Raw genomic sequence first — 23,319 nt, forward strand, 5'->3', positions numbered from 1 at the left:
TGATCTGTGTGACTTTTATGGTTGGTGTATTCTGTAGCAGAAGTTCTTTGATGGAGTCAGGAAGGTCATCTTGTCTGGTTGTAGAGCCTCAGAGGCTCACAGATGAATGCTTCCGTCCTCCACCTGACCTGCTGCTGGCAGCAGTACAGTCGTTGGAGCTGCTTTTTAATTAAGCCCATTCTCTCGAATGCATGTGCTCCACGCATACACACAGGGACATATGCGCCTGCACACAAATCTTGCACAGCTGTAACAGGCACACGACCTGGCACAGAGGAGCAACAGCGCTGCTGTTAAGTACAAAGCGGGTCAGTTGGGAAGGGCTGCCCTGGCACTCGGTAGCACAGAGCCAAATGGCAGTGTGGAAAGAACACAAAACTGTCCACTGTACAGCTGGCGAACGTGTCCAAATCCAAGGACACACTTGTGTCGATGATGTTGCTCAGTCCACCCAGTTCGTTTTGCTAATTTTCAGCTTGTGTTGCTTCAGCAGCATATGGACCAGAAATAGAGACAAAGTAAAGGCAGACCGAGTCCAGCTGAATAATTGTGCTGCTGTCGTTCCAGGCCCAAATGCTGCTTTTTAATTTTTAGCAGCACTGAGCCTACAGTGCTACCACCCCAGCAGAATTGTGTTGTTTTTCCCTTAATTGTTCTCTCTGGTGCCCAGCAGATGTTAGCAGTGTGTCTGTGTGCTGCCTGTGTGTGTCACGGTGTGTCAGAAAGAGAGATGATGTGTTTCTGTGTGAATATGTTTGTGCCCAGTGTGAGTGGTACCTCCACCGACATTTGAATAATTGCCTTTCGCATTTTCCCAGAAGCATAATAACATAAGCACGTGTGCGTGCGTGTGTGTCTGTAATTTGTGTTTGTGCTTGTGTTCTTGTGTAGCATCACTGAGATTAAGAATTTGTCACTTTTATCAAGACACAGAATATAGCAGGTGTGTGTGAGAGAGAGAAGGAGAGAGACGATATGATAAAGCAGCAATGTATTATCTGTGATAGCACACACGGACCTCTTCTGCTCTTGTGTTGCATATTTTGTTCTTCTGAACAGTTCTAACTGAAAAAAGCTTTTGTGCTGCTTTTTGGTTAAAAAACGTTCTACTTTTCATAGATTTCAAGCAAACAAACAAACATGTGGAGGAAATTCATGAATCACTGTGCTTCTGTTTCACATTCTGCTTTTTTTAGGTTGTTGTTCCCGTTATGACATCCATCGCAGCACAAATACATAGCAGGAGGCTAAAGATTTAACAAATCCATGTGAATGAAACCACATTATTGAAGAAGACTACTTTAAATCAATGCTTTTGTGATTACCGTATACAAGGTTTGAGAAGGATCCACCAACAAAAACGTTAAAGAAAATGCTTTTAGTTCTGGTAGTGACCATTATTTAAGACTTCCTGTGGCTACTTCACAAAAAAACTCCAGGAACCATAGTAGCACTGCATCACACACATAGACTCCCACACATGTTATTTTTTTAACAGTATGTAATTGAGATTTAAGCTAATTAAGACACCTACAGAAATGGATCTAGCCTACTTGCCCAGTGGTATTATGTGCGCACACATGCAGCAAACACACAGCCTGCAGGATCCCCTCCTCTAATGGGATGGCATTACAAAACATGTCTGTGATCCTACAGTGATTGATACCAGAGAACTTCTCAGGACCACACTTGTGCTCCACGCATTGTGTCTTGATTTAGGGGCGTGCATGTGCTTCTGCATGCGCCCGAGTCTTATCAACACATGCATTGTGAAGAACGTGTGTGAGTAATGCGTTAATGAAGGAGCTGGAACATATGCTGCCACAGCTCGTTCTGCACTGAGCAATGCCCTGTCCTCCCCAATGATGGATTGAAAATGGGGTTCATTAACAGATAGCAGCTTCTTTAATAAATGCAGTCGTTAGTTGTACCGTGGTGGGGTTATTCTGCATTTTACTGGCTAAACTGGCCTTTTGTTTTTCCTCCCAAATACCTGGCAACTATCCTGCAGGTTACTGAATTGTGTTTTAAGTCTTCCCTCAGCAGTCGTTTAGATTTATTTATTTCAATGCCTTTGTATTAATTAGGAAAATATAATCCTGTTCTCTTCTTTCGTATTCTCAAGAGTTGTAATTTGAATGATTTTTAACCGTCACACATTTTATAACCATCATTTTAGTTTGCATTTGAGCTTTCTTTACTTGAAGTCTGTCTTCAATATTTCTGAGTAAAATTTTCCCTTGTTGGTGAATAAATTATTTTCCTTGCTGTTATAAATCTGCCTGCATCACTCTAACTTTAATCACTTGATAATGTGCCGTTGAGAGTTGTGCAGATTTTTTTAATGTATCTCTGGACGGACCACACCGGGAGATCTCACTGATTAATTTCACCTTCCTTGAAGGAGTCCTTTCACTGAAATCATCCATTTTAGCCTTTTGAAAATCAAAGCTGTGAAAGTTACATTTTCCCTTTAATTATCTAAAAAATGTTTTAGGGTTTCCTTATCATTATAATCAATCCAATGTGCTTTTTTCTTTTCCTAGGTGCTGCAACACATCTTGAATCCAGCCTTCCTGTGCAGCTTTGAGAAGGGGGAAGGTGAACAGCTGCTTGGGCCGCCAAACCCTGAAGGAGACAATCCTGAAAGCATCACTAGTGTCTTCATCACCAAGGTATACATGCACACCTGCAGGCATTGTCTTTCCTCTTCTCAATATCTTCATTATTATCAATTATATAAATATTTGGCAGCTAATTTAGTAATCGATTAGTCGGGTCTGTTATAATGCACGACGCACACAGTGTGATGAACCTTAAGAGAGAAACCATGAAGGAACTCTGCTTCTTCTTCTTCGTCCTCCTCTTCTCTCGGTTTACTGGAGGATTGTAAACAACTTTAGGTCCATACTGCTGTGATAATGTGCTGCCGTGTCGTTTGAAATCAGCTTTACACAAGTTTTCTTTGACGTTTTAACGTAAAATGTTCACACACATTTAACGACCGTTGCCGCCCCTATTAAACCAGGAGAAAGCCACGAGAAAGCAGCAGCAATGATATGAACATAGCAGAAACGCTGACTTTGTCTCTCCATCAGTCTCTGATTTCATTACCTGCTGCATTTCCTCTCATAATCTCTTATCAGTACAAAGCATCTCCGTACTCAGTCATCATCAACTGCGTCCCACTTGGTCTGATTCTTCTCCTCTTCTTAATTGCTGCCATCCTATCCTTCTCTTCTTCCTTTTTGTCTCTTCATCCATCTTTATTTCTTTCTCCCCCTCCAACCCTCCCACCGCCTCCTCTTTTCCGTCACGTTTCATTCATCAGGCCAGGCTATAATTCCTCTTGTAAATGTCATGGTGTGACCATGCTAAAGGTCAGCATGTTTGTTTGTGCTGTGGCAGATCTCATCACTGACTAACACCGGTCCTAATGGCTGCTAATGGCTCCTCTATGGTCTGGTTAAAACTCATTTCCTCACTTACCTTCCTCTCTCTGGCTGCTCTATCTCCTCTCTAGGGAATTCAGATGGTGGGTTTTTTAAAAAAGGTTCTCAATATGTGAAAAGGTAGATTGCTGCTGTGCTGCAGTGTCATTCAAATGTAATTTTGGGAAGTAAACATTACTCAGAACTGCAGTATACTTGTAGCCTGTCACCGGCAGACCAATTTGCATCTGTGAATGAGTCTAGAAACTCTCAGGTCATTTCAGATTTCCAAGAGACATTATCAAACCTACAGCCAGACTGTGCAATGAGCGAGAAGCGTGACTTAGCTGAGAGCGATGGAACATTTTAAATAAACTACAGCATTCAGGTGTTGCTTGTTCTTCTTTTGGAGAAAGTATACCATCCAGTTGTATTACAGCATCGGTAGCAAATTCAACAGACCTCTCCACAACAGCAGCAGCCATCTTGGTTGTATCAGAAAAAGTGTCAATGGAACTTTAGTTACATGATCCTGTCAGTCATCTTATCTTATCTAGTATACTTGTGTTATTCTTAAAAATTATATATTCTAATGAATATGTATGTAGTTGAGTACAGTACAGTGCATCGCTGTTTCGGAGTATTGAAGAGGAAGCTATTTTATTTTTATTCACCAAAAATCATAACCAACTATCTTTAACCCAACCTCCTGCTCCTTTGCCTCCAGGTTTTGGACCCAGAGAAGCAGGCCGACCTTCTGGACTCACTGCGGATCTGCCTGCTGCAGTTCTCCACCCTGCTGGTGGAGCACGCTCCCCACCACATTCACGACAACAACAAATCACGCAACAGCAAGCTGCGGCGCCTCATGACCTTTGCTTGGCCTTGCCTGTTGCCCAAAGCCTGCGTGGATCCTGCCTGTAAATACAGTGGTCACTTGCTTCTGGCCCACATCATCGCCAAGTTTGCCATCCACAAGAAGATTGTCCTGCAGGTGAGGAGGATTTCAAAGAGAGAAAGGGAAACGTTGGAGCATGGGTTTGACTTAACTCAAAACCTTAGATGGAGAATAACCCAAAAACAAGCAAATTTGTTTAGCAGATGTAAAATACACAATGAATTAAAACTATGTAGAAAAGATGAAACAAGAAAATCCTCCAGATGACAGACTCAACTGAAAGTAAATGACGATCGCTGAATAAATGACAGAAGATACTTATGAGGACACCAGTGTGTGAATGGTGCCTATGTAGAAAATGACGTTACTATAGTGGAATTTAGAATGTGGTATGTGTGTATATTTTTGCAAGAGTGCAAGAAAATAAGTGTGTATGCTTCTGTACTGCCTGAAATCCAAATCCAATGAAATATGAATGAATGTATATGAATGAAATGTAAAAGGGAAACCGTATTCAAAGGGTTAGTAAAAAAAACTAAAGGAGAAGACATTTCCTTTAAGTATGCTTTGTTTCGTTGGTCTAGGTCTTTCACAGTCTGCTGAAGGCCCACACCATGGAGGCGCGGGCCATTGTGCGGCAGGCCATGGCCATCCTCACCCCTGCTGTGCCCGCCCGCATGGAGGACGGCCACCAGATGCTGACCCACTGGACCCGAAAAATAATTGTAGAGGAGGGACACACGGTACCGCAGCTCGTCCACATACTGCATCTCATCGTGCAGCACTTCAGGGTAAGAACATTACCAGTAGTGCACTGGTCAATAGTGAACATCCTCCTTCAAATCCATCACAATTGAAAATATTGATTCCCAGCATATTCATATTCATCTGGGTGATGCCACAAGGAGTGAGGGAAACTCTTGTGTACATCCGCAGTAATTTCTTGCTACTGTCAGCTCGCTGCTTATTGTGGTTTCAGCAACTGTCGGAAACCGCACTTGGGTAAAGATTGAAACAGCCAATTTTGACTTCAACTAAATCGTATGGCGACTCTTCAAAACAAGAAAATAAGAATCTGTATCATAATACCATCATCATTTATGGCACAGTTCCTAGTTTTTACGATATTAGTTCTCTAAACTTGAGTTTTATATTGGCAGTAACCATAACAATGGTGCTGTGCTCTGTTGTTTCCTTGTCAACAGCTGGATCATTAACTCTGGGCAGTGAAGTTGATGGTAGCCGCCTGTTGCCTGTAATCCCCTTAATACAGATACATCCTCAGACACACCCTCCGTAGTAATAATCAGCGGAGTCAAAGGGCCGACTCGCCTGTGTACGAGCTCCAGCTGAGGATCATTGGCCTTTATGTTCGCCATCTTCCTTATATTTCAGAAACCCTTTCTGCCCTCTCGCTCCTCCATCTGACGCTCGCTCGCCTCGCCAGTCAGAGACCACGAGAGTCTCTTAGCAGAAGACTGACATTTTCCTCAGCTCCCCTCTCTATCTCACTGACAGGCTGCTCTCCCTGGGCCAGATGACTAATCTAATGTAATCACATCAGCATAATTACACTGGGGAGGAGATAATGACAGACAGACGAGTGTGTGAATGTGTGTGTGTGTGATATCAAGAAAAAGAGAGATGGCGGTCATGTTTTTTTTTCTGCGAGCACGCATGATGGACAGGGCTTAGCCGCTTCGTCATTAAGGGGCTGTGAAGTCCTGCTCTATTGACTATAATTACCCTCAAAGTGTGAAGCTTTAATATTCTTTGACACTGGCAACAGCCCTCAGATAGACATCTCATCTCTTGCTCTTTTGTCTGGCTGTGTGTCTGTGGTTCAGAGTCCCAGTTCAGTTTGTGATGAAGCTAAGTGACTCTTGAGTTTGAATGCTCGGGGCTAAGTGTGTGTCATCATGTCCTTGAGACTAAGTGGGAATACGACTTTAAAGTTTGCCTTTTCTGACGTGTCTCAGAAAGACTTAGGACCCATTTCAACTTTGCTCTAGATTTTGGGGACGATAACTCATGCAAAGTATAGTCAACGCAGAAGAAGTTATACTTTTCCTGTAGATCAAGGCAGTTGGCTTTGATTAGACTTGAGGCAGTGACTGTGGTCAGTTCATGGGACTCTCAGTTGACCTCTCAAGGGTCTTGGTCAAATGTTGTTCTACGGTGAGAGAAGCAAAATGACATTTATTCAACAGCTTTTCCGATATATAGACCAGCAACAGGTCCTGCGGTCAGGATTGTTTTGTCTGGATGCTAAGGCAACAGAAAGGAGTCTAATTTAAATGTGCTTATTATGGCAAAACTGTCAATTTAACACCATGATAAACAGTTTAAAAGTGGCATTGAGGCAAAACACTCTTCTGAGGTGAGGTTCTCCTCATCTTTTGAGGATGCTCTCAGACGTTACGCAAACCAAAGTTAGACTTAAATATAAGAAGCCGTGTGCCATGGGTCATTGGTTTTGGTTCCCTTGAAACCATGTCTGGGCCAGTTGGATAATAAGAGTAGTTAAGGGTGAGAAATGTCTTTGGTGGTCTCACAAAGATAGGGGGTTGTTTGTTACCTTATAATCTTAAAAGATTGTATCACTCATTTTTCCACTTGTCCATACTTCCTGCATCAGCTTCCTTAAAAAAAATACCCAGGCCAGAAGCTACAATACAATCTGTTGTTGTGTAGACGAGTTAAACAAAGTGAACAAGATATCCAATATTTATACACTCGCTCCTTAATCGTTTATTTAATTATTTTTACACATGCTTACTTAAATTTTTCCCTTTCAGGTGTACTATCCCGTGCGCCACCACCTGGTGCAGCACATGATCAGCGCAATGCAGCGTCTGGGCTTCACCCCCAGTGTGACCATCGAGCAAAGGAAACTGGCTGTTGACCTGGCTGAGGTGGTCATTAAGTGGGAATTACAGAGAATCAAAGACCAACAGGTGTGTTCATGGATTACGTAAATACACACACAGTCACACCTCAATCCAGACACGGAAGCTGCCTGAACTACACACTGTTTACAATAGGGCTACATGATATATCGGAAATCTATCGTGATATCAACATGTGCGATATTCTCTAGCGATCACGTTTGTCCCGGGTCAAATTCATCACTATGAGCAGTTGATTATATAATAGAATTGCCTAGCTTATTTATTATAGTCCCAGAACTGATGATTTTACAAGATAAAGCCATTCAATTGTAGAGATTAAAACATCTTCCATATTCTATAACTATCCATGATTTATAATCTTGTAGGAGCTGGTCAGAAAGCTTGACATGATATACAGATATGTATAGATATTTTTTATTTTCTTTAAATTAAAATGTAATTAATCTTAACCCTGTCCCTCCCTCTCTTGGGTGTGGTAGCCAGAGTCTGAGGCTGAAGCAGCCACTGGTGGTGAAGGAACCAGTGGGGCAGCTGTGAAAAGAGGACTGTCTCTGGAAGGTGCTGCCGCCGGACAGGACGTCAAGAGGTTCCGTACAGCGGCTGGAGCTCCCTCCGCGGTGAGCTCAACCAACAACATCTCAGATGCAAGTCAAATGTGGCATTAGCTTGACAGGTCACTATAGCATAGACCTGGCAATACAGTCCTTTATTACATCTTGTTCTACGTGCGTCATTCCTTTCATAATCCCTGCTCCCAGTGTCTTTTTAAAAACATTTAAAAACATTTAAAAAAGACACTTTGATCAGACAGTTGTTGTAGTTGCTCCTTAAATCCCTCTGTGGTTTTATATTACTTATTACACAAGAAAATTACTTTTCTTAGGTTTAATTATATTAACAATAAAAACTTTTTCAGAAATTGACTGCTAGCTTCTATTATCGCCCTCCAGGATTTGCTTGACACCCTAATGCCCATGAATGAAGTTTATATATTGTCCTCAGCTATTACACAATAGTATTTCTCTCGATTAACGTTGGTATTGGAAAGAAAAAATACATATATTTGGGAATGTTCTCATTGAGAGTGCTGTTATTATATGTACTCCTCTTCCAACCCTGATACATTTTTATTCTTATTTCAGCAGCATAATCAACATGCTGTCATTTGGGCTTTTCGTGTATTCATCCAGTATCCCATATAGTTTTGCAAATCGCAGAATCTGCTTATTAAGGTGGATTGTAACAAGAAAAAAACAGCTCTGTTACTTTCAGTAAACAAGTCTTAGTAGCTGTAGTCGTAATGATGGTCTTATTCCCAGCTTCTTTTATCTGTTGGCTGGAGAAAAATAGAAAAACAGCAGCATTTGTTGTTGTTGCTGGATCTACATTGAATTTGCCCAGAAAGTTACCAGGATAAATATCAGACAGTCATAACTCCAGCCTATTCATACTGTAAGCAGTGCAAACAAAAAACTTTATGCAGGCTCTTTTGATATTGCTTCCAAATTGTGGACTCCATTTTCCTAGCCAATTACATTTTCAGTTTTCTCTCACTTTTTTAGTAATCAATCGAAAAACAAACAAATGTTTCTTTCAGGTGTTTGGCCGTAGCCAGTCCATGCCAGGTACAGAGACCATGCTGACCAAGCCTGTAGAGAAACAACATACGGACACCGTGGTCAATTTCCTTATCAGGATTGCATGCCAGGTAACACCCCACTACACACACAGCACTTCATCTCACTTTCTCACACACACAGACACACACACACACGGATGCAGGTACAATTCTTCCATCCAAACAGCCTGCCAGGTAGGACACAACTCCTCTAACCCCTCAGTGGTGAAGGTAGGACACACCTGGTGGCTGTCCTAACCGTATCTCCACACACACAGACACACACGCACATACTTCGGTGTGTCTCCTCACACTGCTGTCCCTTGGTCTAGTGGCATGTGATGACCTTGGTTTCAAGCCCAAAATAGACCGTTGAGATTTCACTCACCTTGGCTTTTCCAATTTTTTTGGGACAAATTTCATTCTCACTGTTCATCCAGGCCTCTCTGCCTCTGTATAACTGGCAAGGATCAGTCACTGCTCACAGAACAGTCTATGGAAACATAATCCTTTCATTGTATTCCACTTGATAACAGTGTATTGTGATACCAAATTGATCCCTGTAGGCCCCACGGTTTACTATCAACCAAAGAAAACCACACCTAGAGCTCACTGTCTCGCCTCAGGGTTTTTGATGCAGGGTGGATGCTTGTAGAAATGAGGGCTTGAACCAGTCTTTGTGATTGAAGGACGTTTCCCATTCCTGGTTATGCCACTTTTGACCTATACCTGCATTAATTCAATAGATGCAGTGATTTATGTCCTTATCAGGGCACCGTTGTGATGCCATCGATAAAGACAATGATACCAAATCTTCTTCCCTCTCTCGTGTCTATAGGTGAACGACAGCACCAACGTGGCCGGGTCTCCAGGGGAGCTGCTGTCCCGCCGCTGTGTCATCCTGATGAAGACCGCCCTCAGGCCTGACATGTGGCCGCGCGCTGAGCTCAAGCTACAGTGGTTTGACAAGCTGCTAATGACAGTGGTAAGACGGCATACGCCTTTCAGAATGGCTCGGTTTTGTCATTATTTTGCTTATCAGGCTGATGTCTTTCATGTTTCATATTCCTCTTTTGCATCTAAATTGCTGGGTAAACGCCACTATTGTTTTCATAACCATTTCCTTAAAAGCCAGATATAAGTGGGTGTTATTGGGTTTCTTGACCAGTTAATGTTTGACCTTCATGCCTATGTCATTAGAGCTGTTTCTCTACAGTTTTGCCTGAGATCACATGTCCGCCACTGTCTCCAGACCTGTCATGACTTTTATTTGGATTCCCCATTGATGAATATTTACTTGAAAGAGACTTATCTTTACTTTTTGGTGACAGGGACGCTTGTTGTTATTCTAGCCCCAAAGAAGCACTTGTTTATGTGAGTGTATGTCATCAACAGTGTTTAGGCAAACACGCATAATAAAATTCAAAATATGCAGGCTTGTTGTTGTTACGTCTCAAAGCAATAAGAAGTAGACACTAAAGGATAACTAACTGCCGTTCGCCCACCCACAGACCGCAGAAGTTTCCCTCTCCCTCCTTAAGCTCTGTCTTAGTGTTTGCTCTAATGCCTCCAAGTCCTTTGTCTGTTATCAGTAATACATGAAGTGAGGCGCAGGCCACCATAATGACAAAATAATGACAGTGGTGAGATAAGAGGAGTCTATCCGGGTTGGCCTGTGCCTTCTCGTTCAACCCCCCCCCCCCCCCAACTCCCCTTCCTCCTAAACCTCTCATGCCTTACTTCTGTATCGCTCATGCCGTGCCTCTCTGCGTCTCCGCTCGCCTCTCCCTCTGTCCTCTGCCACCACTTCCTCCTCTCATCTCTTCCTCTTTTATTTTCAGCTTCTTATCAGAGCCTCTCTTCTCTCCCTCTCTTTATCTGTTGTTCCCCTCCTCTCCACTCATATCTCTGAGCTGATTTGGCACCACTGTTCCGACGAGGTTATCGCCATGTCCCCGCAATTGTCACGTACTTCCCCTGTTGTCTGTCGGGGACCCCTGTATGGGCCGCACCTTGTCTCTATGCCTGCACTCAGACTAACCCAATCAGCCCCTGCAGATCCCACAGGGACGGTCTGACGAACAAGGCTTATGCCGGCCTTGTGCAGTGCACCATACACGGACCCTCCCCCCCCCCCCCCTGAGAACATGCTCTACCTGCCCAGTGGTCTTACGGAGCATAATGAACAATGCTTTAAATCGGATTAACTTTTATCATTGCATTGTACTGCCATGACAGTGATTAAGAGTCAGGAGGAGTGTTGTGCGAGGGCAAATGAGAGGGAGCAGAGGACATGCACACAAAACATGCACACAATCATACACTCAAGCACATAAATGCATGTGCCTTATCTACATGGCCCCAGAGACAAGGTTCCATTCTGTTAATACAGTGCCAAATCAATACTACCCTAATATCTACCAGCGCCCTTATCACGAGAGTCACCTTGTTCATTAGCCAAGATTAGTGCTATGGATCTGTACTAGATTATACTCTTGGCCATGCCATAGTTGTAAACCTTGTTTGTAATTTAGACAAAATTAGTACTTGATGTTGCACATTGATCTTTGGTTTAGCCGCCTCAGTTCTTCTGTGTGAGAAATACCTGTATGTTGGAAATTGGGTGTATGGAGTCTATATGGAATAAGACCTGAATAATGAATTTGTCTACTGATGAATTTGCACTGTTACTATGTACACCTAAAACAGAGAGCTAAAAACAGGAAACACAAATTATAAAAAATATCTGGATATTTTATTGAATATGAGAAACAATAAAAGTGCTAAATATATATTTTTTATGACATAGTCGTATACTGTTACAGTGACCGCCCACATTTAGAACGTCTCTAGTTCTAAGAGTTAACTTCCAATTAAACATTTCCATGGTAACAGCGAGCTCCACCACTCAGAGACATCACTATTACACCTGAGGATTGTGGGTAGTGTTGTAATCTCCTTCACATTACGAATGAATTGCAGTTCATATCACACAGACTTGTGGCTACAGGAGCATATAACATTGTTTTTCAAAAACTTTTTGCTTTTGGCAAGTCTACATCGGATGCTTACAATATTATGGCTGACAATCAAATCTCTATTCATAGAATAAATTGGATTTATACTGCTGGAACCAATCTGCTGAGCTCCATTCATGGCCGCAGCACTTTTACTCAGCTGACCTTCTTGTTTCACTTCTCTCCTCCTTGTCCCTTCAGGAGCAACCGGCGGCGGCTAACATCTCCAACATCTGCACTGGGCTGGAGATTCTCTGCTTCCTGCTGACTGTGCTGCAGTCCCCTGCCATCCTGGCCCACTTCAAGCCCCTGCAGCGGGGCATCGCTGCATGCATGACCTGCGGCAATACCAAAGTCCTGCGGGCTGTCCACTCCCTCCTCTCCCGCCTCATGAGCATCTTCCCCACTGAGCCCAGTAAGTTTGTGGTACTCCACAGCTAAATTCTCACAGGGAGTGAGTCGGACTCAGAACTCGGGAAAGCACTGCATGTCTGAGAAATCATCAACTCCCTGTTGTTTTCATTAAAGAGTGACAAAATATTTGGACAACTGTGCTGCTCTGTTAGAATAGTTGATGGTTAAATGCCTCAGCTGATTTTGCCCTGTGTTAAAAGCCAGCCATTTAAGCAAGCGTTTCTTTCTTTCTCCAGGCACATCCACTGTGGCATCTAAGTATGAGGAATTGGAGTGTCTGTATGCTGCTGTGGGCAAAGTCATCTATGAGGGACTTACCAACTATGAAAAAGCGACAAGTAACACAAACCCCACACAGCTCTTCGGTAAGACCTACAGCTCTCAGTTTCTCCCTCTCCCTCCTGTTCATCCCTTTCACCCTCTGCTGCTCTCACTTTGTTGCTCATAAACCCTGTTATCTTTTTTTACTTTTTACACTCCCACTTTTTTTTTTTCTTTCTACAAAACCTAGCTACCTCTCAATCAATTTTAGCAATTATGCCCGTGCATGGGTCATTAAAATGCAAGCGGATGGGCCCTGCTGCACTGTGGAACATCTGGTCTGTTTAAAGTGAGGCCACAGTCCAGAGGTTTGGGAAAGGTTGTCTTGGGAAGGATTGCTGCCTTCGACCACACTCCCTGAACAAACATTGCTCTTAGCCGCCCAGCTGTAGAGAAGTATTTATGGGGAAGAAATACATTAAAGCTTATTCTTAAGAGACGGTTTTTGATTTTCTTCCTCGTCCATTTTAAAACTGTATGTTAACTATTGAAATAAAGACCCTCAAGGTGACCGAATGGCTTCTGGAGTACAGTCTTAAGATAACACTATTTGATATGCTTTCCCAAAATGGCAGTTGTGGTCAATAGAAAGCTTTTGGTATCCTGTTGGGGCAAATGCAGTGATGTGACGCATCCTTCTGGCCAGAGGGGGTGACATTTTAACATTTGTCTCCCCTCCAGGGAGCAGCACCAGTGAGGGACATTACTCATACCTATCTCTGCCTGTGCCTCTTTGACACACTGGAACTTTTGTTAGATAAAAATAAAAAAATCAAGCCTTTGTCTACGAACGAACACAAGCTGACTGCAGGTGTAGGTGTCCGTAACCTTGCCCCACAGAGGTCGAGGTTCTTGTCACGATAATTGTATGTCCCATTTTTATTTTCCTCCGTTCATTTGTCTTCCAGGAACACTGATGATCCTGAAGTCAGCCTGCAGCTACAACGCCAGCTACATCGACCGCCTCATCTCTGTGTTCATGCGTTCACTTCAGAAGATGGTGCGGGAACACCTGAGCCCACAGACGGCTAATCCAGGGGTGACGGAGACCAACACAGGTACATGCACGGACAGGAAGGCTGTGGAAAGATTCACAGGAAAATGTCACGACTGCAGTGCCTGTCTGAAAGCAGCTTTGGCAAGGGAACTTGCTTTGTATCTCTGTCAGCAAGGGTAAAGAGTTTCAAAAGTTGAAACTTTGTTACTTAAGTCCTTAAAGTTTATTTTAGCTTTGTCATGACTTAAACAAATTTCACAAGGGTTTCCTGTTCCCCTTCTTCTCTGAGCTTGGCTGCACCAGGTTGGTAGAAATAGGCCGTATATATAATTCCTGGTGCTACTTCAGACGGGAGGTAATGGTTGTTAGATGTTATCAGTCCTTTAAATGGGCCCCTAATGACTATATCGGGAAACACAGACATTTACTCTCCACTAGGAACCGTTGTAGTCACTAAGACCAAAGGCTATCTTACCAGCGAGTCCTTTTGTCTTGAAAGTCTTTTCATGTCCCACAAAACTAATAATCTTAACAGAGGAACTGATTATTTAAAAACTGTTCAGCTTTATTTTGCCTGCTATCACCTTTAAAGAAAAGATTAACATCGCAAATGTTAAATTAGTGATGCGTGCATAAATGTGTGCAAGGCCAGAAAATAGGACATGAGGAGAAACTTTATATTCTATTACAGCGCTTACATTTTGGAATAGCAATAAAAGAAATGAAAAAGACATTACCTGGATGTTATTTTTCGGCCCTGTCTGATGTTGAAGAAATGCTCAGCTGACATTCTAGAAACATAAACTTAATTTAAACAATAATTTATCCATTAATGTCAACAAACACTTTCAACAGAATGAAAAGAGAAACTGAAAATAATCATGACTGTTTTTTGGAAGATCATTTATATTATTTTGATTTCTGACTGTTTACCTTCTCTGTTTTCATAGTGACCAGCGAGCTGGTGATGCTGAGTCTTGACCTGGTCAAGACTCGCCTGTCCGTCATGAGCATGGAAATGAGGAAAAACTTCATCCAGGTCATTCTCACCTCGCTGATCGAGAAGTCAGCTGACCCCAAAATCCTCCGTGCTGTCGTCAAGATCGTGGAAGAGTGGGTGAAAAACAATTCGCCCATGGCTGCCAACCAGGTGAGAAGGAGGCTTTTCTGAGTGAGAGAGTTTAGAAGTTTACACGCCGTACATGTCATTCTTCTATAACTTCATGGTAATGCAGTAGACGATTGCATTCTTTCTCTGATAATAGCGGGATTGAATTTGAGAGCTGATTCAGCAATGTACATTTTAAAAGGTGTGAATCCTTTGGACAAACAACAAGCAAAGCACATTTTTAAAACCCAGTCAGGTTAACATTAGCATAAAACCCACAGAAGGGTCTTTTGTTCTTTATTTTCCTTTAAGCTGCAGATGGAGAACAAGCAGTGAAAGGCTGAGGTGGACAGAGAGATTCATTTATAAGAAAATAACTGAATACATCATCTGTTTTTTTCTCTGTCCTCTTCCTGCCTTTTTTAAAATTTTGATATGCTCTCCCACTGTCTCTCTTTTCTTATCACCATAATTCTTCTTTTCAGATGCCAAACGTACGTGAGAAGTCCATCTTGCTGGTGAAGATGATGACCTACATAGAAAAACGTTTCCCAGATGAACTTGAGTTAAACGGCCAGTTTCTGGACCTCGTTAATTACGTCTACAGGTAATTACCGCCATTTATCACATGGCCAAATGGCCGTGCCACTGATGCCACGCCGCCCTTGCATCCATCTTAAAAGGAGGGCTGAAGGTCGGGAGGTTGAGACAGGGAGAGACACGGAAGCGATGGGAAAATGCAGATGAGGAGGAGAGTTCAAAGCATGAGCGGTGTACCATTAGTTTTTTTTTTAAATGATAGAAACAAGGCTAGAGAGAGATAGATCATGACGATAGACAGAAATGTTCAGAATCAGTAGGGGGTACATGGAAGCACAGAAAATAAATTAGTGGAAATTGTCACTGTAGATATAAGAAAAGGAGGAGAAGAGGGGCTGGGAAAGACGGCGGGTAGTGATCGAGATAGATATTGTGTCTGGGTCTTTCACAGGGCTACAGTAGTGTCAGGAATCGGCTAACTCGTGACAGGACACCCAGCAGGTGGGGGCCAGAGGGGAGAGAGAGTCCCACTGCCTGCTATTCATCAAACCACAGCTCTCATTGTCTTTCTGTCTTGCACACATACACATTTAATCAGCCAAATGTACCCTGTATCCCTCGGCACCATCTGCTCTTCATGTCAAAAGGTGTAAAACTAACAGTGAAGCCATGATAGACAGCAAGCAATGATAATGGAATGATAAAGCAGATGTTGCACAACAATATGCGATCAGGAGAATAGCCCACATCGGGACAACGTGCAGCTGTTGTGGCCTCATCTTTGTCGATGCTTTTATTCCACCTTCCCTCGCTCCTTCTGTTTATGTGAATCATACTCATGAGATGCATTCGCTGCAGCAGGACGACGCAGTGTTTGTTTTGTGGCCGTTAGGGCCTTACTATCACTGCAGTCGTCACATCAACGATATTTAATTCCAATCAGTATTCGATGTTAACTGCCTTTTACTCACACTTCACTGCTCCTCTGCATGGCATGGACAGGCTGTTAAAACACCCTGGCACCTTGCATTTGAATGTTGATATGAGTTAAATATTTGTGCTCATATGTTTGGAAATCCCACCTGTATGTCATATTTACAAATGGCCCCCTTAAACCCAATCAAAATTGTTTTGTTTATTGGAGATATGTGTGATTATGTCTACAGTGACACAGAAATACCAGACAAATTAAGCTGTGAATGTTTGTGCTCTCATTTTTCTCTCCCCTCAGCTTGTATTTTGTAGTTTTGTTTGATATTGTGACTTGTTTTTCACAGTTTCCTTTCTGTAAAATCTGGCTCTTCCATCAGTGTCGACTACTAACTATTACATTAGATGATCCAAGTCCATAAACCTTTTATCATCAACATAGATTCTGTATTCGGCTTTCATGAATCATAGAAGTAAAATGGGTAACAACCGGCTCAAATACATGTTTCGTCCTTCACATTATTCAGGGATGAGAGCCTTTCGGGAAGTGATATCACGTCCAAGTTGGAGCCGGCGTTCCTCTCGGGGCTTCGCTGCACTCAGCCACTGATCAGAGCCAAGTTCTTTGAGGTGTTTGACTCCTCCATGAAGAGGCGTGTCTATGAGAGGCTGCTCTACATATGCTGCTCTCAGAACTGGGAGGCCATGGGCAGCCACTTCTGGATCAAACAGTGCGGCGAGGTAAACAGAGCGCTGCTTTCTGATCTTTCATCTGTCCTGTTGAGCCTTTTATCCAGAATGTGTTGTCCACTCAGGCCTGTTTTTTTTCACAACCTCATAATTTCCATCACTTGCCTTTTACTGTTACTGAGTGTCACACTTGTGTGTGTTTGTGCTTGGTAGCTTCTGCTGGCAGTGTGTGAACGGAACACCATTATAGGTACCAGCTGCCAGGGATCCATGCTGCCGTCTATCACTAACGTCATCAACCTGGCCGACAGCCATGACCGCGCCGCCTTCGCCATGGCAACACACGTCAAGCAGGAGCCGCGTGAGAGGGAGAACAGCGAGACAAAGGAGGAGGTAGGACAAACGCACATATCACAATGCATCAGCAGGTACCCTTATCTGCAAAGTAGGACATTATCCTATCAGTGGTGTGTTACATACTGTGATCCGAGGATGTATGCACCCCAGCTTTGTCTGTAAAATAAGTGCGATGGCTAATGTCATGCACAATTCCTTCGTGGCAAAGTCCAGAGTGGAGAGTGAATGTTTTCCTCTCCTCCCTTGTTGTCCCTGGCAGGATGTGGAAATAGACATAGAGTTGGCCCCAGGCGATCAGACCGCCATCCCCAAGACCAAGGAGCAAGCCGAGCGAGACGCCGGCAACCAGCTGCACATGCTCACCAACCGCCACGACAAGTTCCTTGACTCACTCAGGGAAGTCAAGGTAAGAACCAGCAGGCACTCGGCCTTTCAGTTCACAGTGTACTGAAGGTTTGACGAAACGGGACAGGATTTTGACGGGGGCTGTTGAAATTATGTCTACTTGTGTTCATGAATTTTTTAAGACACCCCAATTTTTCAGCAGTAACTTACAGGAGAAGGCAGCGTTTGAAATATTGAACTTCATCAAATTTTGAAAACATTTCTCCTCAACTCTACTGTGCAGAAGTTTTTTAACTGCTGATTTTTATTCAAGCTATAAAATCAGCAACCGACTCAGACCTGGCACATCAGTCAAATAGAATTTAACCACCTAGTAGAATGGTAAATAAGCCCTAGTCTTGCCTCTGGGGGACAGATTAGATTGCCAAGTCAGCAGCTGTAATTTTTTTCTCTGTGGTTTTAGACGGGGGCCCTTCTGAACGCTCTGGTCCAGCTTTGTCACATCGCCACGCCGCTGGCTGAGAGGACTTGGGTTCAGCTCTTCCCTCGCCTCTGGAAGATCCTTTCTGATCGGCAGCAGCATGTGAGTAAAAGTTTCTGGCCTCTTCTATAGTTACAGGTCTGCTGTGTATGGTGTGTTTGAAATGACATGCATGAACAATCTATTATATGTTCTGTTGTATTGACGTGACTCAGATTTTTCACATAATAAATCATAAATACAGACATGCACTTATTTCTTCTCTTCTCTCCAAGTGTAACTTGCAGCACTTGCACATTTCTTATTTGAAAACAATCCCTTATTCCCTCATCTATGCAGTGTGTATCCTTTTTCCATATCTTAAAAATTATGTATAACAAGCAGACACTGACTCTGACCTTGGCCATCTCATTTCTGTCTCAAAACGTGCACTTCCACTTAATGAGGACATACTCATTCATGCTAAATATGGAAATGGAAAAATGCTGAGGGAGGAAAGCTGTAATGAATTTAATGAAGCTGATGCATATAGAGTTTTTGGAGAGTCGTGGAAAGGCCACGATTTGACCTGATTGAGCCCATAAACATCTGAAATATGCCATCAATAGAAAGATGGCTTCAACATCGCATTTTCTTCTCGAGACAGGCATGAAGTGACAAATCTGTCATATGTGTTTATTCTGAAGCCTGCCTCAGCTCTGCAATAATGCTGCCATTACACCACATCAATTTATGGTGGAAATAGAATGATTACTCGTCAGGCTTTATAACCCCGGACTGATTTTCTTTTTTTCATGGGGATGATAGAGAAGCTTATTTTTCACAGGAAGAAATTTAATGGCATATTGGCCTTCTCCACCACCAACCCAATTAAAGTGACCATCAAACCATTAAGTATTCCATGCCGTCAACAGGCAGAGAAATTATCTTCATTACCAATACATCATTTATTTCTGAGTGGGTGCCAGTCATGATTATTGGAGAACTAACCCACGTGGTCTCGCTCAAAGTCTATTCTGTCCATTTGTGGGCATTCAGAGTGGCTGTGATTGGATCGTGCTGCAATTCATACAAGATAAATATTTTTTCACATTATTTTCTCTGTCTTAATTAAAAGTAAAGTGCTAAATAGGTTTCAATCGTTGAAAATAAAAGAGTAAAAGGGGAATTCAGAGCTTAATTTCGCAAAATAGTAACCCTAACCCACTCTTTCCCGTCTCCAGGCTTTATCCGGAGAAATGAGTCCTTTCCTGTGCAGTGGCAGCCACCAGGCCCAGCGGGACTGTCAGCCCAGTGCCCTGAACTGCTTTGTGGAGGCCATGTCCCAGTGTGTGCCTCCCATTCCCATCCGCCCCTGTGTGCTGAAGTACCTGGGCAAGACTCACAACCTCTGGCTGCGCTCCACTCTCATGCTGGAGCAGCAGGCCTTCGAAAAGGGCCTCAGCCTGCACAGCAAACCCAAGCAGAGCACGGAGTTTTACGAGCAGGAGAGCATCACACCACCTCAGCAGGTAGCGTATTTTCCTTTGAACACTTACAGTTTTCTTTTACCAAAGATTGGTACCCTTTCACAGACATGGATACCTTTTTTTGTTGAGGATCTTTTTTAAATATTATTTGTTATCTTGAGAGCTGATCATTTTCTTACAATTACCTTAAATGTAGCCTAAAAAACTGACATCAGACAACTGTGGAATACATTTAATCTAACTGGACCGTTGACATCTGGAAATAGACGTAAAAGTGATTGAGATAATTTGGCACCTCCTTGGTCCGAAGACAGTGAATAAATTCAATTGTTAAATCTATTTAAAAATTTTGTATCATCTATTTTAATGAAGCGTCAGCATATCTATCATTTTGCCCAGCAATTGCTAGGTGGTTGCTTACATTAGGATTAATAGAGTTTATTGTATTATTAGCCCTGTATGTGTTAATGTGTCTATTTATTTCTCCTTCTCTTCCACTGTGGTCTGAACATTTTTACCTGTGCCTGAAACAGCCTCATTTTTTAAAGCTGATAAATCCGCCTCTTATCCTCTTTGAACTAGACTCATTAGCAGAAGCTGCTCTCATTCAATTTGCAATTTGATCACTGCAAATTTTCCAATTTGTTCTGCTGCCATCCACATTTTGTTCTGCTTCTCTGCAGGAGATCCTGGACTCCCTGGCGGAGCTTTACTCTCTGCTCCAAGAGGAGGACATGTGGGCAGGTCTGTGGCAGAAGAGGTGCAAGTTCCCTGAGACGGCCACTGCCATTGCCTACGAGCAGCACGGCTTCTTCGAACAGGTTAGAGAACGTTTGCTGGAAAACCATGGACCACTATAAAATCAAATATGATGCCCCTTTGAATACGTTTCAATTCTTGCAAATAAATACTTTAATAAAGGTGATTTGTTTAAACCTGTATAGTCTTTTATTTATGAGGATTATTTGTTGTGTGGTGCTATTAAACTGTTGAGTACTATACAAATTTCTGTTTCTAATATCTTGCTCTCTGCATTTCTATCAGAGAGCATAGACTGGATGTTACATCAAGCAGCATCAAATTGATCATGTTGCACTTATTCGTATTTTATTTGCCTAAAGAAAGTATTAATACGTTAATAATGTGTCTCTTCAGGCCCAGGAAAGCTATGAAAAAGCGATGGAGAAGGCCAGAAAAGAGCACGAGAGGAGCAACGTCTCCCCGGCCATCTTCCCCGAGTACCAGCTGTGGGAGGACCACTGGATACGGTAAGAATTCTCAAACCCAAAAGATACTGTTATCCCAAGGGGCAGCCTTTCTTTGCACATCATCAAGTCAGAGCCAGCTTTAATACTTTAAAACTTTCATATATATACACACTGTGCACTATTGATTGCACAAACCAGAAGATATTTATTCCATTCATCACATTGTGAATTATACAGCAGAGCATCCAGAAATCACAAACTTTGAAGAATGTGATGAACAAACTGAATTTCTATATGATAAGTTAATTTATTTTTATATAAAGCTGTCTGTGCCACCTTTATTTTTGCAGACAGGTAATATTATTTTGTCCGTATAAAGATGTGTCATAGTTTGTTACTTGGAAAATATGTCTCTGTCAGCAGGAAAATCTGCATCAAGTCCACCTTCTTTCAAAAAGCAGTGCTGTTATTTTACTGTATTTGGTCTCCAATCTCTTTGATTGAATTTATCCTGCAAGTCACTAACAGCATTAAAAGTAGACATACAATCCTTATGGGTGAGACTTAGAAAACCCTATTGAGCTGATGCAAAGGTGATTAAACCTGAAGGCATTGTTAAAAAACGAAAAAGAACCTGATAAACCCTAAGATTGCAGTGATGATGCATAGTTAACTACTGTAATACAAAGTGTAGCACGTTTAAAAGTGTACATTGAAGTTTCCTAAACTTTTCATCTCCCTTGTCTGTGTGTCCAGATGTTCCAAGGAGTTGAACCAGTGGGAACCGCTGACAGAGTACGGCCAATCTAAAGGCCACTCGAACCCTTATCTTGTGCTTGAGTGCGCCTGGAGGGTGTCCAACTGGGCCGCTATGAAGGAGGCTCTGGTTCAGGTAAGGGGTGCACATTAACCGTGTAACAATTTCTTCATGTATGGCTTTCTTCACACTTAAACATACCCACACATGGTTGCTCTCACATTATATTTAAAGGTGAAACAACCCCTTACAGTTAAAACAAAAATGGAAACCATGACCTCAAATTCTCACTTAAACAATCTCAGATGCGCTGGAGCCTGTCGGCTTGAACCCAGTCAACCAGAGACTTCATTCCCCTTTTATTTTATTCCTGGTTTTTCAGTACAGTTTTGTATATTAAGCCCAGGCCTTATGTTAGCGTGACGTATACTAACTCAATATTGACACCATCCTAAACCCCCACAGCCTTAGGGGAATGAGAGAGTCGGCCATAAGGCCGTGGAAATGCAGTTCAGCTGTTTGGTCCCCTAATTTATTGGCCTTGTGTTTTCTAGAACAAAGTGTAGATGGGTGGCGAGTGCATGATAGTCCCGGACATATAACAAATACTCCTCCTTTGCTCTTTCAAGGAGACTTGGAACCAATTGAACTGCTCTGTCCTGAGGTGACACCTAATTAAATTGTCTGGACGGCAGAACGAGCTCTGCTATATCCCCTCCTCCTTGTTTCATTCCTTCCTTCTTTTGTGTATCCATTTCTCTTTCCATTTGTCTCTTACTTTCTCCACCATCTTTTCTATTCTTGGTCATCTTTTTGTTATTACCAGCCTCTCTTCTTCCTCCTCCATCTCTTCATCCCTCGCTCCACAGCTCTGGCTCTAGCAGCTAATATTTACGACAGCTGCGTGTGTGAATAATTACCCTGGCATCTGCTGCAGGGTGATTTGTTTTATGGCGTAGGAGAGAAGCTGGGCTTTCAGTTACCTGCCTGCCCAAAGCACACCAGCTCAGAGACAAAGTCCAAATGTCCCTGCTTTCAATTAAAGCCGGCTCTTGATAAGGGCAGCTCTGTCTCCAGGATATTCATCAAGCGTCACCCCTGATAAGTGTACTTTGACCGATCACTGTAATTTTCTCCAGCGATCGGAGCTTTCACAAATATGCTTTCTCACTCTCTTCTTCTTTTCACTCATCCTCTTCCTGGACTCTTATTCTTTCTTTCTCTTAATCCCTTGCAAACACACAAACAGGTGGACCACAGGTTTGGCCTAGCAGACTTCCCAGGGCTGTTGTTTTACTGTTAATGCACTCAGCCTTTTAATCAATAGCAGGGCCTTTTCCTCTCATCCGCCTCCACCGTGTCAGACTTGTCAGGTTGATTATTCATTAGCGCTAAAGTCCTGCTGAAGCCATTCAGAAAATAAATTGGAAACAGAATGGTGTCGCATTTGTCCAAATCGGGTGGCCGCGGGTTTCTGCAGGGCTTAGGCACCGTGGTTACTTAAAATTACACAACTTCCATTTCGTTTTAGAAAAACGATATGTCTAATGTGGTACAAGATTTCTAAGCATAATTTTTTATTTCATTGGGTTTAGGTAGTGCGCCAAAATGCTTAGGCACTGTGCCTATATTTAGTAAAATAAGTGAAACCTTGCAAATCCTAAATTATGCAAGGGAAGATACACTCTTACAAGACTGTGAAATGTTTACTAATCTGCTTGATATAATAGAGACACATACAAAAAACAGCCAAATACACCATCTGTTGAATTCCTCTAGAGGATATGTCACAAATTTTAAATGGAGGGAAGTTTTCTTATTTTGGC

The 23,319-nt window shown here is 42.6% G+C and overlaps 1 protein-coding gene across 1 annotated transcript in view; it reads left to right on the plus strand.

The window, feature by feature from the left end:
• Positions 1 to 23,319, plus strand: part of trrap (transformation/transcription domain-associated protein) — a 77,337-nt gene that overhangs the window by 26,008 nt on the left and 28,010 nt on the right. Inside the window, exons 36-55 of the mRNA XM_061095126.1 lie at positions 2,547 to 2,675; positions 4,159 to 4,425; positions 4,914 to 5,120; positions 7,128 to 7,286; positions 7,721 to 7,858; positions 8,839 to 8,949; positions 9,698 to 9,844; positions 12,078 to 12,291; positions 12,527 to 12,655; positions 13,520 to 13,669; positions 14,559 to 14,758; positions 15,202 to 15,323; positions 16,714 to 16,927; positions 17,090 to 17,269; positions 17,493 to 17,639; positions 18,042 to 18,161; positions 19,283 to 19,570; positions 20,212 to 20,349; positions 20,684 to 20,796; positions 21,493 to 21,628. Of these exons, the coding sequence (XP_060951109.1) occupies positions 2,547 to 2,675; positions 4,159 to 4,425; positions 4,914 to 5,120; positions 7,128 to 7,286; positions 7,721 to 7,858; positions 8,839 to 8,949; positions 9,698 to 9,844; positions 12,078 to 12,291; positions 12,527 to 12,655; positions 13,520 to 13,669; positions 14,559 to 14,758; positions 15,202 to 15,323; positions 16,714 to 16,927; positions 17,090 to 17,269; positions 17,493 to 17,639; positions 18,042 to 18,161; positions 19,283 to 19,570; positions 20,212 to 20,349; positions 20,684 to 20,796; positions 21,493 to 21,628 (3,309 nt within the window). The remainder of the gene's footprint in view (positions 1 to 2,546; positions 2,676 to 4,158; positions 4,426 to 4,913; positions 5,121 to 7,127; positions 7,287 to 7,720; positions 7,859 to 8,838; positions 8,950 to 9,697; positions 9,845 to 12,077; positions 12,292 to 12,526; positions 12,656 to 13,519; positions 13,670 to 14,558; positions 14,759 to 15,201; positions 15,324 to 16,713; positions 16,928 to 17,089; positions 17,270 to 17,492; positions 17,640 to 18,041; positions 18,162 to 19,282; positions 19,571 to 20,211; positions 20,350 to 20,683; positions 20,797 to 21,492; positions 21,629 to 23,319) is intronic.

This window comes from Limanda limanda, chromosome 21 (assembly GCF_963576545.1).
Source record: "Limanda limanda chromosome 21, fLimLim1.1, whole genome shotgun sequence".
Classification (NCBI taxonomy): domain Eukaryota; kingdom Metazoa; phylum Chordata; class Actinopteri; order Pleuronectiformes; family Pleuronectidae; genus Limanda; species Limanda limanda.